Here is a 19,242-nt window from a genome sequence, read left to right on the forward strand (position 1 = left end):
CAGAAGTGACATCATTGGAAGTGATGTCACTGAGTGAGCACGGGACCAGGAGGAAGTGGGATTCCTGGGACACCACATCTCCACCCAGGGCCTCCAGATGGATCTGACCAAGGTAGACGCGGTACTCTCCTGGCAGTCCCCTCGGAATCTGAAAGACGTCCAACAGTTCCTTGGATTTGTCAATTATTACAGACAGTTTATCCCCGACTTTGCCCAGGTAGCTGTGCCCCTCACCCAGCTAGTCTGTCCCAACCCACCATTTCACTGGACCACCAAAGCCCTCAAGTCCCGGTTTGCCAAGGGTTCCATCCTAGTATACCCCCAGCCAAATTTTTCCTTCATCGTGGAGGTGGATGCCTCCGATACAGCAGTGGGAGCTGTTCTGGCTCAGAGACACGCACCAGATGGGCCACTGAAACCCTGTGCATATTACTCCCACCAACTCACCCCAGCTGAAAGAAATTACACGATCTGGGAGTGGGAGCTCCTGGCCATCAAGACCACTTTCGAAACCTGGCAATACCACCTGGAGGAAGCTCGCCATCCCGTGATTGTACATACAGACCACCGGAACCTAGAGTACCTCCAGACCACCCGAACCTTGAACCAATGCCAGATCTGATGGGCACTCTTCTTCTCCCGGTTCCATTTCACCATCAAGTACGTCCCGGGATCCCAGAACAAACAGGACGATGCCCTATCCCAAAAGCATGAGTTTGCACAACCAGAAGGGGAAAGGTCGGAAACGACTATCCTGGCCCCGGCGGTGTTTGCGGCGACCGGTCCAGCCTCCCTACAAGAGAGAGTCCAACAGGCACAGCAGGGGGACCCCTGGACCCAGCGCCAAATACAGACACTACAGGACCCAGACCAGCCAGACCCCCAAGGGTATCGCCTCTGCCAAGGCCTCCTGACTCATGACGATTGCATCTATGTCCCCTGTGGGACCCTCAGGGGAGAGGTATTGCGGCTTTCCTATGACTCCCTACCGGCAGGTCATTTTGGACGCTACAAAACCCTGCACCTAGTCTCATGGGAATTCTGGTGGCCGCGGATGCAACATGTACATCCACTCCTGCAAAGTGTGCCGACGGGCCAAGGACATGTCCGGCTGACTGGCCGGCTTGCTACATCCGCTGTCCACACCAGAGGCTCCATGGGAAGCGGCATCCCTGGACTTTATTGTAGACCTTCCTGACTCCCGAGGGCACACCTGCATTGCCGTGGTAGTGGACCTCTTCATGGAACTGGCCCATTTTATCCCCTGCCCTGGAACTCCCTCTGCTCAGGAATTGGCACGCTTGTACCTTCACCATGTCTTTTGACTCCATGGACTTCCGAAGCATCTGATCTCCGACCGGGGAGTTCAGTTCACCTCCTGGTTCTGACGAGCTCTCCAGACCCTTCTCGGCACCCAGGTACATTTATCCTCCGCCCATCACCCACAGTCCAACGGCCAGACCGAGTGCACCAACACCACCCTGGAACAATACCTTCGGTGCTATGTAAACTACCAGCAGGATGACTGGGTAGACCTCTTGCCGCTGGCTGAGTTTGCCTATAACAATTTGACTCATACCTTGACCAGACAGACACCATTCATGGCCACCTATGGTCGCCACCCTCGCTACTTTCCGCCAGTCATGCCTAGCTCCCCAGTCCCCTCCACAGAGATATTCCTTCAGGAGCTGCAGGCTCTACACCACGTGCTCTGGGAACAGCTGAACCAAGCCAAACGGGCTTACAAAGTGACTGCAGACCGGCATCGCCGGGCTGGAGAACCCCTGAAGGTAGGAGACTTGGTCTGGTTGTCCACTCGACACCTCCGAACACGCCGACCATCACAAAAGTTAGATGCTCGGTTTATCAGACTGTACAAGATCATGGAGCAGGTCAATCCAGTGGCCTTTCGACTTGACCTCCCCTCAACCGTCCGAATCCACCCTGTGTTTCACCGATCCCTGCTTATGGCCTCAGCACCCTCGCATCCGCTCCATGATAGAGCGCTGCCACTGCCGCCGGTCCTGGTGGACGGACATGAGGAGTTCGAGGTCACCCGCATCCTTGATTCCCGCCAGCACCGTGGCCAGCTCCAGTACCTGGTGGAGTGGAAGGGGTATGGACCTGAAGTCTGCTCCTGGGAGCCGGCCACAAACCTGCACACACCCCTACTCCTCTGGGACTTCCACCAGGCTTACCCCCTGAAACTGGGCCCTGCACTGGGCCTCCCGGGGGCGGGCCTTGGGAGGGGGGATGGTGTCATGACCCAGCCTCGGACCAAGTTCTTGCCAGCCACCAGCGAGTCCTTGTCGGAGGAGGAGGACTGTGTTGGGCAGGCCAATCCCACCCCAGGCAGCGAGGTAACCGAGGAGCCAGCCATGCAGCAGCCAGTGGCACCGCCCGTGCCTCCTGGGGAAAACACTGGGGCCGAGGAAACAAGCAACACTCAAACAACCCCAGCTGCCACGCGGGGCGAGCCGTCAGAGCCAGCCGCCCAGAGAAAGGGGCAGGCACGAGAGGCGGTCTGGCAATGGCACCGCAGTGCCTGACTCCAGGTGCAGTGGCGGCTGGAGCTGATTCAAGATGACTAGGCAGGGCAATTAATGGACGAAGAAACACCTGGCCCGTCCACCTCGTAAACAAGGTGGAGTATAAGAGCAGACGCTGAACTCAGAGCAGCGTGGAAACAACTTCAGTCATCTTCCACTCTGCTTCCGGAGCCTCGAGCCTGGAAACCTTCTCACCCCCTTGGAACCTTGTTCCCCCTCCCCTTGGACTGCCTTTGCTGGACTTTGACCTAGGATTGCGTTAGACCACGAACCTGCCTACCCCTAACTTGGATTAGCTGTGCTGGATTTGACCTGGACTGTTGACTTTGGACTTTGCCTGAATGGACATTCTTTGGCTGGCACTAGCCTAGGTGAGCCGCCTTGCCTGGCCCCTGCCCATGCCTTGGGTGCCGTGCAGGAGCAAAACACTTGGCACTAAAAGACTGCTTAAGGCTGAGAGGAGACAATATAAAGGCCATATCACCCAGATGTTTAATTCAGTCAAAGCTAAAAACAGAACAAACAAAAGTGTTACTGTACTTACTTTGCATACTGCAAAATAAAAAACTTGAGAGATTTTAATTTTTTAAAAAATACACAGTTTTTAAGTTCTAGATGCAGATATGAATTCTGAAGCATCAAGATATATAATATGTAATAAATTCAATATTCATAAATCCATTTATAGCGTAACATGGAGAAATTAATTGGCCAAAGTCCTTTGTGTCATCTAGTAACTTTAGTAGGTACTAGACAGTTGTCAGATCTTCCCAGTATGAAAGTGATGAATTGTGAAGCAGAAATATTGTAACCATGAAGTCTGTGATAGTTTAGAACATTTTGTATCAACCCATGATTCATACTGAATTCTGGCCCAGAATATTATCAACATGAAAAAACGGTTTTCAACTATAAGCACTCTGCAAAAAAACACCTGTTGTTTGTCACATCTGTTCACACTAGAGATGGGCACAAAATGGGGGGGAAAGAACCCTGAGTTTTGTGGTTTGTTGCGTTCCACGAACCACGAACTTTCACAAAATTGCCCCATTTGAAGAAACGATTCATTAGGTTTGTGGTTCGTCAGATCCGGGGCCCTACAACAGCCCTGTTTATACCCAGAGATGCCAAACTCACACGGAGACTTCAAAGGCACCCTCACCCAAATCCACTCTCTCTGTCACTCCAAATCCCAGCAACAGCTCCTCCCTCTTCCTCTGTCTACTGGAACTGAAAGCAGGAGGCACAGAAACACTCACGTAGAGCAGAACAGGAGCTGTCTGGTTGGCAGACAAACCTGCCTAACAGGGTTTGGAGGAATGAGATTGGTATTCCCATGGCTACAGAAGGCCCACCTCCCCCTGCTTGTTGCTCTCATAGAACAGAATGGGAGATCTCAGGTTGGCAGGGAGAGCTGCCTATCAAGGTTATGTGGGCTAAGATTGGGGTTTCCATGGCAACAAAAGGTCTGCAGACATTCCAGGCCTATGTTGCTTAGGGAATCAATGGATTGGTGCCAGCCTGTCTGGCATCACCAAGCATTCACGAATTGAATGAATCAGCCCCAAAAGTCATGGATTTTTGTGATACACAAAACAGCCCAATTCGTCACAAAATTTGATTCGTATTTCAATTCATGCCCATGTCTAGTTCACACTATTGTTTTCTATTTTCTCCAATATGCTGTTCTTTTGGTGCCATTTTTTAAACTTTAGCGATGCTTCTAGATTCTTCACTGCATAATACCATCCAATCATTAATTTATTGTTGAAGTAGTTATTCTATACTATTTACATAATTTATTATTATTTACATGTATATTCCACCTTTTTTAAATCATCGAACTCAAGCAGCCTATATAAAGTCCTCAAGAAAGCCAGGCATTGGCCAGATTGGTATCTTTTTAGTTTCAGCAATGCATCTGAATCATGCAATCTTTAATCACACTGTAGACCACTTAGTGTGATGTTATGGAGCCAGAGACTAGTGGTGCATCTTCATCATTTCACCTCTCTGAGAGCACTGGATAGCCAGATCAGATATGGCTACTGTGATGGTCTGCATGTCTTAAAGAAACTTGGAAGGGTTGAACACACCCATTTGAAAGACTGTAAGGGTTAATCCCTCTCAGAATCAGAGAGCTTTGAGTGGCAGACTACTCCAAAGCTTTCGGATTGGGTAGCCTGGGCTGGAAAGAGGAGGGTCTTTTTTCAGTCCTAGCAGAGAGAGATCCAGTGTGAAGGAGTTGAGAGATAGAGTCCCAATGAAGATCCCTTTAACACCAGCAGGAGAACTGGGGAAAGTTGGCAAGGAGGTTTGGGAAGTAGGTGCAGACTCACAAATGGGCCAAAGAAAGGGCCCATTTCTAAACATCTAAAGAGAGATGTTTTCCCTATCCAGTCAAACAGAGAAGCATGGCAAAACAGAAAGTATTATCAAAAATAATCAAAACTACTGGGGCACTTTCTCTCGAGTGCAAGATCTTTGTAAAACTTAAGCTTCACGTTCATTTTTAATCAAAACTGCAGAAATGCATTTTTGCCATTGTAGTGTTCATTATGGTGAAGAAATGATCTAGTTAAAGCTACGCGAATACACAAGTGGTATTTCATCATATTGTCTTTAAACAATGTGATCTTGTTCTGTAATAGTTATCTGAGAACTTCCTGCTCCAGAGATTAAAAATCCCTGTATATCTCCTTCTCTGAGACTATTAAAACAAGAATTATCTCATACATCTGCAGAATTATTATCATCAGTTATGGATTGCCTTTTTAATGGATATCCATGGCAGATCACACAGTGCGAGTAAAAGTACAATGTAATCAATAGCTAGAATATTCATGGAGCAAAGTACAATAATGAACAAAAGTTAGGACATTCAGGGAAACAGAAATAATAGGGAATGGTTGCAGAAAAATTTTAAACAAGCATAAAGCTGAGCACAGAGATTAAACAAAGCATAACTAATTTCCACGGCATGTTTGGCAGTGTGAAAACTTCCTAGTATGTGCATCAACTGACTGTACCCAAAGCTTAGTGTTTAGTCCCCATCCCTACCAAGGCATCTCTCTGAGCTATTTCTTATGACACAGTCCTGTAATCTGAGTAAACAGCTCTCCTGAATAATTCAGTTGCGCATAGCTTGCAGAAAGCCAGAATAGTGGGGCTTTCCAGACCACCTCAGGCAGGCTGTTCCATAAGGTAGGGGCTATCACAGAGAAAGCACATGAGCGGACGGCTGATGATTTTGCCCAACCACTGCAGAAGGTGCTGACCAAAAGAGTGAAGCTGCCATGGTGGAACACGGGGAAAGGCCACGTAGAGCTCTGAATATAATAGTTATCATGACCTTGAATTGAGCCTGGTAACTGATGGGCAGCCAGTGGAGTGACTGCAGTGACATGCATGCTCTGTCTAGCTCCTCAGAGTAAATGAGCTGCAGCATTCTGAACCAGCTGGAGTCTTTCATACCTAAACCAACTCAGATGGATGATTAAACAAACTTCTCTAACCTGTGGTGTTTTATACTGTTTTTATTCCTTGGCTTATGATATTATTTTCCTCTCCTGCTTTCCTCCCACTTGGAGGGGAGGCATATAATTTTTCTAAATAATAATAGTGTTTTCCATTTCCTGAATTCAGGGGTAATATTAACCTTTTTAGCTGCAATCCTAAGAATTCCTGCCATTGATTAAAATGGGACTAACTTCTGAGTAAATCTACATAAGATTGCTCCCTTAGCCTACTAAACTCCAGACTTGTATAACATTTCTACAAAACATATCTGCTGCCTTGTAGTAGAGTTCTTCCAAGGATCTATATGCCAATTGAGAAAGTTTGGTCAAGTTGCTCAATAAAAACGGATTAAATGAAATGTGATGTCAGGAGTTGGCATCACCTGTCATGTCCAACATGTTTGTACTCTGATGATATAGGTATAACTAAAGGCTGAAGCTATTTCTTGACTGCGATGCAAAAGTATGCAAGGGAGGGGCTGTCTCTACTGTTATTTGTACATTCTCCTACACTCTTCTCTCCTTACCCAGGGACACGACCTTGAGACCTTTTCTACATTAGCTCTGCTTTTTATTTATTATTTATTATATTTATGTCATTTATAGTCTGTTGTTCTCACGGAGACTCAAGGTGGATTACTCCTGAGGAGGTTAAGAGAGCCCCCACGTGCCTGGCTTTTTGCAAACAATGCAAAACCAAATTATTCAAAAAGGCTTTTTACTCAGATAGGATGGTATTGTAGGGAGGGGTTGTCAGATGTTTCGCTAATGAGTTAGGGGCCATAGACTTCACCATTATGTTGCCTTACTTGGCAGATCCTTACATCTATGACATTAAATGTTTTGCTATGGTCTGCATGTGCAGCTGCCATCAAAGTTGATAGAAAATTTCCTGCTTATTAAAATGGTTTTAGTAGGAGCCACTGTGATTTCACACAGACTATGATTCCATGGCCGTTTTCCCACATCTTACCGGCCTCCGGAATGTTGCGCAAAACACCCGGAAGATAGCATCTTCTTGCGTGAAATCGCACCAAGAAGATGCTATCATCTAGGAGTTCTGCGCAACACCGCGTCTTCCTGGTGCGATTTTGCGCGAGAAGATGCTATCTTCTGGGTGTTCTGTGCAATGTTCCGGAGGTCGGTAAGATGTGTGGAAACGGCCCGTGTATGGAGAAATAAAAGCTTCTAATTGTCTTGTTGCATTCTTGTGGAATTTTTAAATGCATATATTTCTCATGTTCAGTTATATCTAGAATTTCATTCCCATGTCAAAAATCCTCTTAAAGTGTAATCTGGGAAAAGTTATATCAAAAGTCTACTTCTAAAGAAGATGCAGCAATGATGAGGTTCTTTTTTGTGTGAGTGCCTAAGTTCTTAAGTTCTTTTTCTTTAGAGGTTGCGCTGGCCAACAGAGACAAGAACAGTGTTCAACTAACAAGTGAGAGATCCATTAGAGCACTTTTACATGGCTGATATGGATGCTTATTGTATTTCACTAATGGGAGTCTAAGCTATAAAAGACCTAACATACAGGGAAATGGCAATGGGTTTTTGATATACTAAAACATTAATAGTTTTCAAATAGTTTTCAGGAGCATAAAATCTAAACACTTTTAAAGTTAGAAGTATGAATAGTAAATGGTAGCTCTTTATGTAAGAAAATGCCTTTTAAAATTTGCAGTAGAAAATCTAATAAACATATATGAAACTATTACAGATAAAGATTATCTTATAAAGATTATTCTTACTGTATTTTATGCCAATAAAAGGTTGATAATGATGATGATGATGATAAAAAATGAAGCAAAAGTACTATATGATTCTTTACGTAGCATGATTTTTAAAAAAACCCTAGGTGACAACCCACATCTTCTCTCCAATACTGTACATTTTGTCACAGCAACACAACAAATTCAACTTCCTAGACTTTATTTTTGCAACAACAAAACACTTTACAGGATGGTGATGACCATTCCAACAGAAATTTGAAATAAATTATTGCTCTAACTACAAGCCTTCTTCTAATGCTACTTCTAAACATTATTTTTTTCCTAATGCAAGCCAAACTCCTGGAACATATTACGATATGACTTTATCTTTTGTTCCTCTGCAATTCATTCTTTAACACAGTTATCAAGTTTGAATGATACTATATAGGCTATAGTCAGATGTAACTTTGATTTTTCACTACAGGAATGAATCTTGGAAGTTCTGCACTTGATAAACTTTTCATCCTATCCTCACTGAAAACAACCTGATTCATCACAAACCATAGTTTGTTGTTATGTCAAAATCAAGTGAAATAAGCTGGTTTGTTATCTTGCTTATAAACCTGGATACTTTATCATGACTTAATCCTGTTAAGAAAGCTTGGTTTGTTAAGGGAACCACAGTTAGTTGTTTCATCCATTTCACAAGTGTCCCTCAACCAGGGGTGGCATCACAGGTTGGTTATGTGGGGCAGTGGCTGGGCCCACTGCCACATGCCTCCTTATTGCTCTTTTGCTTGTGCAGCAGTAGGAGAGGTGAGCCTTGCAACCATGTGCTGCCACTGCATGAGTGAGCAAGCACCAAGTGAGTAGTGGCAGAAGTGGCATGTGAGGCAGAGCTTATTAGCGCTGCCACTCCTGTTGCTTCTGCACAAAGAACAGGTGAGCATGCCTGGGTGCCCAGACAGGTGATTTGCTGGCAGGATGGATGGGCAGCCGCACAAGGAAGGCAGACAGGCATGTTTACACAGTGGTAAGGCCAACTGATTTTAGTAGGGCTTATTCCCAAATAAATGTGCTTAGGAAACTGATGTGAGCAAGGGGGGAGGCAGGTGGAAGGGTGAGTGAGCAAAGAGGTGGTGGCTCCAGAGTTGAGTCTAGGGGAGAGGCTGTCATGCTGTAGGGTTTTGGGAGTCCTGCTCTAGGGGTTTGGGGGCCCATGGGTGCTCTTCACCTAGGGCCCATCAAAATCTAGAACTTGCCACGCCCCCCAATCCTCAACATATTTTCAAGAAACCTGATGGAAAAGGGGAGAAGTTTCTCTTGCACCAGTTCCTTCTGTTTTCAAATCCACAGGATCCAATCCAAGGTTCCTAGGAATACATCACCATGTATCACAGCATAGCACATTTGTGAGTAAGGCATGGGCAGATGCATAATTCCACTGTCCAACCACATGGTCAGTATTTATGCCTTTGCAAATGAGTACATAATCCTCATGTCAGCAGGAAAAGTCAAACAAATCCTTACCTGTTCACAGAGAGTGTCAGTTGGTCCAGACAAGCTTTGATCTTGTTTTGTGCTTCTAGATGTGTCATGTTTTCTGTGCTTTCACCATTAATTGACAGAATGACATCACCTGGGCAAAGGTTGGCAAGAGCAGCTTTACTTCCAGGATTTATCTGCACAAGAGAAAGGAGGGTTGACTATGATGCTTCGTTTTTTAAAAGTTAGAGATTCAGATTTATTGGACCTAAATGTGGAAAAATATCTCACCAGGGTGAGAAGAAATTTGTTCTTTTGAGCTTTAGAAGTTTATTTATTTTAATTTTATTTATATTTAATTTATATTCCACCCTCCCCACATCAGCAGGCTCAGAGAGGATCACAACCAAGTTTAAAAACATATTCCATCATATATATATAATTTAAAATCATAAAACATCCTAATACATAGATTAAAATACATGTGTGTGAAGAAAGAAAATTAGATTTTGGTAGCATACTATTTTTAGTGGTTAGATCTGAATGATTATTTTGTGACTTTTTTTACTAGGAAAACTGCTGATCCCGAGTGGTCAGTCTAAGTGAAACAATTTTCAGCTCCTGCACTTGTACAATCCAGGAGCTTCTAGAGTTGTACACATCATGAGAAGACAAAACTCATTGCAAAAGACAATAATGCTAGGAAAGGTGGAAGGCAGTAGGAGAAGAGGAAAACCCAACATGAGACATCTGGACTCAGTAAAAGAAGCCATGATCTGGCCAGGTAAATAAAATAACGTCTATGGTTAGTAAGTCTAGCAGTTGCCAAGTACACAAGATAGACTGTTAGTGGACAATGAGTTGCCTATTGGCTGACTCGGTTTCTCATGCAGGAAGTAATACTGTACAACAATCCCAGATAATTAATCTCAAAAGTGCTAAAACCCATCTCACAGAAATTCTGTGAGGAAAAGAAAGAGTAGGTGGGTGGAGAAGGTACACTGAATTCTTTCCTGATGTTTTAATATTTCCCCTCTCTTCTGCTCAATTGTACAAACCCACCTATATAAAGTGCAAAGAGAAGTTCTCTCTACTTTCAGGTACAGGAAGGTACAGAGTCCTAAGCATTACATAATATATTCCCATTCCTCAATGTTTAGAGTGCTTGCCAAATAACACTCATTTCCCCTTCCCCTTTCCAAAGTAGCTTGGTAAACAAGGACCAGAAAGTACTGGGAACACAATACTTTTAGAAAGGGGGAGGGAGGTGCTGACAGAAAAATAATGTAATACACTCACTCGGCTGTTCAGCATTCAGATAATGATTAAGTGTGTAAATGTTTTACTTGGGTTCCACATTTCAAATATCCCACCCTGGCGTAGTGGTTAGCGTGTCGGACTAAGTTCTGAGAGAACCAGGTTCAAATCTCTCAGCTTAACTTGACTCACAGGGCTGTTTCAAGTGTAAGATGCATGTACACTGTCAAGAGCTTGAGGAAGGATCAGATTAAAATGCAGTAAATAAATAAATTTTGCAAATTGCTAAATTCACAGAGATGAAACTGAGAATTGTTACAATTAAACCCTATTTAGAAAGCAAAGACAAGTATTTTCACTGTAAGCAGGCTTATGATCAGAGTGTAAATGTATTTTTGGCTTTTGGAAAACCCCAACTTTAATTTCCAAGTTTCTCTGTTTCATAACATGCTTGGGATCACTTCCTCTAGAATAAGAGACAAGTGAGAAATTGTTTCTTTGATTAAAAGAAGCTGTGCAGAGTGTCCAGCTATTCTAATAGTTTCCTGCGGAGGTGTTATCTTCCACAACAGCTTTCCTTGACAGCTGTTCAAATTACCTGTCACTTTCCAGTCGCACATGAATTATCATGCTGTTTATTAAATCTCCATAGCTTTCTTCCTACTGTTTTTGTATTAATGCCAAACTCTTGCAAAACTTATACCTCCTTGTGAGGGAAAATAATTACATATCCTGGTAATGTCTGTAGTTTGTCTTTAAAAAATTAAAGTCTACAGTCTAAACAAAGTTTACCTTGTAATCACAGGGTGTTATAATTGTATCAGAATAAATACTCGTTTGGGGGAACAAGATTAATCTACAGTGATGTAATTATAAGCAGACCAATGGCCAACAGATGTGTACATAATTTAGCACTAATTTCTTCTGTTGTTGCCTTCATAAACTTGCAAGTTTGATCAGTATGCTTTTTCTAATGAAACAGTTCTCTGATGTTTTTCGTTAAATCATATCTCGCTGCAATAAGATTGTTTTTTAAAAAAACATTCAATAAGTATAATAATGTTTCTCATGAGACAAGTAACTTTTAAGATAAGTTTTTATTTTAATCTTTGTACTTACAAATAAATAGAACCATGCTGACAATTATAGATTTCAGATGGCATATTTCCCCCCTAATTTGCTACATTTATATACCACTTTCTGCTAATACAGCTTATACTTTAAAATACTATAACAAAAAGAGATAGAAAAAATAAAACAATAAAATCTGAACTGTCTCATCTCGTAGCATAGGGGGGGTTGAGATTACATCGACCATCCCATCCTGGTCTCATGTTACCACTTCAATTATGAGTAATAAAAATTGAACAAATCGGGCCCGCACATGTGGAGAGCTGTATGTGTGTTGACGGGTTGTGTGTTGCAAAGATTTGGGACCAGGACACTTGAAGGACCATCCCCTCCCATGTTGTCCAGCCTGCTAGCTGCAATCTGCTTTGGAAGCCCTGCTCTCTGTGCTCCCATCTTCATAGTCAAGATGAGAACAGCCAGGGCTTCTTTGGTGATGGAGTCTCAACTGTGTGATGCCCTTCTCTTTGAGGCTTGCCTGGCACTTACCATGCTCTCTTTCAGGTGTCAAAACATTTCTCTTTACCCAGGTGTTTAACTAAGGGGCTCCATCATTTTTAGCTTTCTTATGGCCAGATCCTAGCATACGGACTTTTGCCAACATTTTAAACTACTTTGTTTTAAGCTTTTTATTTTATTTATTTACCTATTTATTTACTTTACATAATACCCCACTTCTCTCCCTCATGGGGGACTCAAAGTGGCTTACATAGATCTCTCCTCCATTTTATCCTCACAACAACCCTATGAGGGATGTTAGGCTGAGTGTGTGTGTATGTAGTCCAAAGCATAATAAAACTTAACATGAAGACAAATGGAAGGCCAAACTAGGAAATGTTATCTGTGTTGGTGATAACTGTTTACTGTAGATGTTAGTCTGGTTTAAGCACTCAACTGATGATGGGTACCAACAGGAAGAGAGGAAAGTTTGTCTTCTGAGGAGAAATGGCTTTTTATGCTGTTCCACTGCTTCATTTCCTGCTAGTTATTCCCAGAGACACATGGCTGACCACTGTTGCAAACAGGATACAAGACTATATGGGACCTCATTCTAATCCATCCGTGCTCTTTGTACACAGTTAGAGAGCTAACACCACTCTTTCATCTAGCATCCTAATTTAGAAAGTTTAAAAAAATCAGAAGTAATAAAGATAGAAGATTTTAGAGAGGGAACTCGCCAGTGTTTTCCCCAAAAGGAAGGGCTTATGTAATTTCCCTGTTGCTGCTGCCACAGCTAATAAGAGTGCAGTGGCAACAAGGCTTCTGTAAGGCAAGATTCCTTGTAGTTTCCCTTCCTTTGTCCCCCAGCAGCAATCACTTTGTTTGGAGTAAAATTTCTCATGCATAGCGCTGAGATTTAAAAAAAATGGATTTGTTAAAACTTATCCAAAAGAAAATCTATGTAGTGAGACATTTTGATAAGAAAAACACTCTGTCCAACAATGATATAACCTTCTGTTCCTTAAATGGATGCCATATAGCTGTAAGATTGTATGAATCAGAGTCAACAGTTGGATTCTATTAAAGTCATTCAGAAGGAGTTAATTTTTTTAATGGAATGCAAGCGCCATTAGAGTTACCAGTTCCCTGGTAGCGGAGGGGGATCCCCCACTCCCAGCCTCTGCCCCGCCTCCGCCACCTCTCACTTGGCCAGCAGGGAGGGAAAGTGCAGGGACAGTCCTGGAAACTCCAATTTGTGGCAGATTTTTACTGAATTGTCTCCTTTTGCGATCAACTGACTGGCGCAATTACCTGTTATTCCATAGATTGTTTCAAGAAAGAGAAACTACTTTGGCAAACGTGAGTTTATGCCCTTCAGGGACAAGAAAGCAAAACCAACAATCTTTGAAGAAAAAGTTAAGACCAACACACTATGCTGAATAAAATGATTCCACGCTGTTGGATGATCCAGCACATCCTGTTTGCTTTTGTTTTGTATAGACCAGAACATTTTCTGATCTTGAAAGCTCTCTATTGTGTTTTGAAAATAGCAGAATACAGCAGTGGTATTTAACAGACAATATCCCAACTTCTGCTTTCACCACAGGTCTGAAAGAGATGCCACTGTTATCAATCTAGCCCACTGCTTTTGATTTGTTAGTGTGATGACTACTCTCAGGCTGACATACTGGGACGGAAGTAATTACCTCAAAAGGATAAACCTGTATGCTTAAGCCTACAAAGCCTGCCTGTGGCATTACTATTTTCTATAGCAGAAGCAGTACATTACTTTTTTATGTGTTAAAGTACTGGACTTAAAGAATGTCCTTTCCTGGTAGATTTACATGTGTACGTAATCTTGCAAAAAAAGAGAGAGAGAAAGGAATACATAAAGAATGTCTGAAACAAAAAGTAAGACATCACCTGGCCACCTCCATTTAATGATCACATTCTTATACAGGACAGCTTCAAGTCAATGCAAAATACTTTCTTTAAGCAATCCAGGAAGGGCTACTTATCTTGATTTAAATATACTTTTGATGGGAAGGGAACAGGCAGGATCCATATATTTCATGGACTCTGCAACACAGAGCACACAGAGATTTGTTACAACATTGTACATGCTAGGGGGGGGGGGTGGCTTGTCACTGGAAAATGAGTCACAATACAACCCTATGTATATTTACTTCAATCTAAACCTGTCAAAATTCATGGGATTAGACTGGAATAACTCTGTGTAGGATTGCACTGCCAGTTTCTGTGTCAGGCTTACATCAAAAAAAGTGTTCCAAAGTGATGCATCTACTTTTATTTATTTATTTACTAAACTGTTATACCCTCTTTAAATTAAAACTTTTCTGAATAACACAAAATACAAACTGGTAAAGACACACATAACAAATCAACAAATTCTAAATCTAAAAATAACCAATTCAATTCACACAGCAGCACATATATATCACAATATCCAGAAGGCAGAGATAAAGAAGAGAGCTGAGACTAAACAGACCTCTTGGCATTCCATGATAATGGTGCAACAACTGAAAAGGATCTGTTCCTGTTAGCTGATGCGAAGTTTTGCATTCATGAAGGATGGTACTCAGAGCAAAGCTTATTATTATTTCCATATCATCAACAACATGCATGGTGATTTTCAGACAGTATAAGATAAAAGGTCCTTTATTACAGTGTGAAGGTTGAAATACCAGCAGATCTCAGGGAGGCTGTGGAGACTGTGAACAGGTACCTGGAGGTAGTTTGGGATGAGTGCTAACAAGGTGGAATTTGATCCCAGCAATATGGAGGTGGAGGTAATGTCTGATCCTGATTTCTGTTCTACATGTCGAGATGCTGCTGGATCTGGGCCTCTTGTTGGATAAACAAGTGGCAGAGGTTGCCATGGGTGCCTTTCATCAGCTTCAGCTGGTGAGCCAGCTTAAGCCATTCCTGGGAATGAAAGATCTTGCCACTGTAGTATATGCCCTGGTATTAGATTATTACAATGCACTGTGCATGGGGCTGCCCTTGAAGACTGTGCAGAAGCTACAGCAGTTAGAGAATGTTGCAGCCAGAATGCTGACTAGAGTGCATTGTATGGACCATATCACTCCATTCTTCAATCCATCTATGCTGGATCCCAGTTTCCTTCCAGGTCCAATTGAAGGTGTTGGTATAGACCTTTTGGGGTTCTGCACTGCATGACAAATGCCTTCTTCAGACCTGGGATTAGTACCACTTAAAGCATGTGTCTGGCTTCAAGCAATGTACTTTTGCCTCTAGTTAAACTTCAGCTTCCCTGGATTAATTTCATTTATTCTCTTAGATAATCATTGCTCAGAGTGGCTGACAGCTGTTGAGTAGAAATTATACCTCTATAGATTCAATCTTTTAGTCTTATAGCAGCTTGTGCTCTTGGGGGCAAAAGGAATAATTAAACAATGAAGATACAGCCTGACGGAGCATAGGCTCAATCTGCTCTGGTGGCTAGGAACTGTGGAACAAATTTTTCCCCACCAGGCTACCTTTAGAATTGCCTAAAATATATTGCAGAGCTTTTACTTAGGCCTGCTTTATTGTGTTGTTATCAGCTCTTCTGGAAGGGAGATATTTACATACTCTTTATTCCCAACATATCTGCCCTTGCCAATTAGGCATAGTTGAAACAATCTAACATGTGTTATTGTATTATTCATTTTACAAGGACAATCATCTAATATATATTACCCCAATTCTATATAAATATCTGGGAAGATATGATAAAATTTTATACCGCCTTCCTTCTTCCTAATTGTTTAATGAAACCGCCCTATGGTGGCAAAATTTTATGCTTCAACATGTTTAATAAGGAAGTAGTTGTTTTAAAATTCAATAACTTTGTCAGTATAAATGAAGCTATGATATGTATGTACTCTTTTTATGTAAGGCTGAACAATGGCTGCAAAAACAAACTACTTGACCTATAATGCGGACTGGGCCCAGCGTACTTTACGGACTGCCTTCTCCCACATGAACCTATCCATTCCACTCTTCTTCAGAGACCTGCCATCTGAGGCTAGATGGGCAGCAACCCAAGAAACAGATTTCTTGATCGTGGTACTAAAACTTTGGAACTGCCTCCCCAGGGAGATTCATCTGTTCCCCTCTATTGCTGTCTCCTGCCAGCGGGTGAAGACTTTTTTGTTTTATTTGATATACTCCCAGCAAACTCTCATTGGCCTCCTTCTTGTTCTGGGTGTTTTTATTGAATTATTTTTATACAATTTAAAATGTTGCTTTAAATTTAAATTGTTTAAAATGTTGGTTTAAATTTTTATTCCCCACCTTGGGGGGGGGGGGCTATTGGAGGAAGAAAGGTGACATTCAAATATTTTAAATAAAATAAATACATAAGAAAACTGGCAAAAATGTTTAATGTGTTTATGCAGGAAGAGGTCATACAGGATAAGATTTTCCCCAAGGCTTTCCCGTCTCCCTCTCCACTGAGCTCCCTGAATTAGGCCATGGTGGTTAGCAGGACCTTATGAATATTGTTGGGGCAGAGTGACAGCCTGCAGAAGGAGGGGGCAATCAACTGAAGTCACTGCCCCTGAACTTCTGAAGATGTATATGTCAATCTATGTGTCAATATCTTGTTATTTTTAAAAATTAATTTTCCCTTTTCCCTGCAAAGAACAGTGTGTCAGTCATTATATTCTTTGCATGGATGGCATTTATATTACTTATGATAATCTCATCTATATACAGAATTGGAATAGGAAAAAAACCTTTGGTCAATGAGTGAGAAGTAGCAATGAACATTTCAAATAAACTGAGCTGGCTCAGTTAAGGAATAGCGAAGATCAGGATATTTTTTAAAGGACTTTTCCATCACCTTTCCAACCTTCTGAGAGCTACCACCCACAACTATTCTTTGCGCCAAGAATTTGGGAGGGCAGAATCAATGACTGCCTTTGTGAGGGCTGCCTCCAGCTGCTGATCTTTGGAGTGCGCAGCTCTGTTCCCTGGAGACCAACACATTTCACAACATGAACCATCCTCTCTACAGTTAAAATGTATGATCCTGGTTGTGAACAGTGCTGTCTGCCAAAATGAGTTGCATTATCTCATGAATGAAGAAAAGGAAGGGAAAAAACACCACAGTGATTGCCTTGTTTATTCTTGACATTTACTAACCAGATGTTAAAAGTGCCCTATGGCTGCCACCAAAGGACTAGCTCCGTATTTCATCATCCTCCAAAATGTATGACATGAAGTCACCAAGGTGAAAGTTTCCCATCCCCTGCAAGTAAGAGTCAAGTGGAATGGGCATGGGACAAATGTTCAGTCCAGTGACATTATGTCATGCACTTTGTGATACCTCACATTATGGGTTACAGAGAAGAGGTTGCTGCTTTCAGGAGTAGCCAAATTTGCCGAATAGCAAAGTCCCAACCTGAGAGTTAAATGTCACTAAAGGATCTGGTGCAATAAATAAAGACAATATGTTTTTATAAGTCATAAAGGAAAACTTCATTTTTGAATCAACCCACAAAATCAGGAACAGTTCTATGGTGGCTGATTCCGCACACGTTGGATAATGCACTTCCAATCCTCTTTATAGATCATTTGGAACAGATTTTTTTGTGTGCGGAACAAAAAATCCACCTCAAACGATTGATAAAGTGCATTGAAAGTGCATTATCCAACGTGTGCGGAATCAGCCAGTGTCTCCCAATGAATTCATTCAGTTACTGGGTTCAGCAATATCAGCATATGTTTCTTGTACATTTTGCCATTTGCTGTAACGTGCTATATTATTGCTAAGTGCAGTGTTTACATAGTTAAATCCACCTTCACTTTAGCTCTTTTACCCAGCAAGGAAGTTGATATGGCAATGACCCTTTTAAAATTACCTTTCTCCTTTTAAAAAAATACTGGTAATGTGGTAAGCATAAGAACTGGACATATCTGATTACATAGCAAGAGATTAACCCATCCATCTACCCTTTCATACAGGTGCTTTAACCCTCTTTGGTTTCTCAAGGCAAACAGATTTTTCTAAAGGTTTCATGCACCTTAATGAAGCTTTAATTTGGGTTTTCCAAAACCTGTTTTGATCCAGTTATGTTTTGCTGTTGCACTTTATCCTTGTGTGTGTGAATCCCCCCCCCCAAGTTTCCCTTCAGAAGCCAAAGTGAATTTACCCTAGGAAAGTGAACTTTGTGTAACTTCATAAATCCATAATTTTGAACCAAAACTGTCACAAACTCAGAATTCAATACTATTCCATGTATTTCAGAGACAAGATTTGAGGCCTTTCATACTTTCCATTTTAAAATGTTGTTTTACTGCTTTGATTCACTATAGGTGTATCATTAAAAGTGGGATTGTACTTCTTCAAGAGAAACTGTGAGCTGGTATGATTAAACCAGAATGGAGACTGAAATGCTTTTAGAGCTACTGAAGCTACGATTCCTGCATCAAAGCCATTTGAGACAACAGCAAGCAGCAAACAGATCAACTTAAAGGTAGTCCTAAAGCAAACGTCCGTTAGGAAAGCCAGTATGGTTTGTAGCAAAGAGAGGCTTTGTGCAACAAAGTTAGTAGTGTAGGGCATCTGAGCACGAAGAAGTGATTCTTGCTAGAATAGAAACTACGAGGAGATAAAGCTGACATGAAAGCTCAGTTACAGAGTACCTAGTCAGGGGCTGCAAAGAGGCTCCATGAAGCAGATGGGCAGCTGACTAGCTTAGACTCTAAAATATTTCAGTCACTAGTTAAACATTTATGAGCTCTAGTTAACTAGACAGTGAGAATAAAATGCCCAAGAATCTATTCACATTGGAGAGTCAATGGGACAGAAAATTTAAAGAGGATAGAAGTCGGAAGCCCACCCTGGAAGCTCAGATGGCATCTAGCAGCAGCCAACAGAGAGAGTGAGCGAAGCCCCACTACATCCAGCTTTAAGTTCAAAGTATGCACCCTGGTGTTTGCATATCTTTCCACAATGACTTTGAACACCTGTGTCAGGAGAACAATAGTTCAAGTTTTGCTTAAAAATGCTGATCTCATTAGACTAACATTGTAAAAGTGCTGTAAATCCCCTCCATTAGGCTGTCTTTTTTTTTTTTTGGTCTGGCCTGACAAAGATTGAGAGTGTTTAGGGTGTGAGAG

General features: G+C 42.0%; 1 protein-coding gene across 1 annotated transcript in view; it reads right to left on the reverse strand.

The window, feature by feature from the left end:
- Positions 1–19,242, reverse strand: part of PDLIM4 (PDZ and LIM domain 4) — a 90,254-nt gene that overhangs the window by 60,738 nt on the left and 10,274 nt on the right. The window contains exon 2 of the mRNA XM_054977250.1: positions 9,310–9,461. Coding sequence (XP_054833225.1) covers positions 9,310–9,461 — 152 coding nt within the window. The remainder of the gene's footprint in view (positions 1–9,309; positions 9,462–19,242) is intronic.

The sequence above is a fragment of the Eublepharis macularius genome, chromosome 4, assembly GCF_028583425.1.
Source record: "Eublepharis macularius isolate TG4126 chromosome 4, MPM_Emac_v1.0, whole genome shotgun sequence".
Lineage (NCBI taxonomy): Eukaryota > Metazoa > Chordata > Lepidosauria > Squamata > Eublepharidae > Eublepharis > Eublepharis macularius.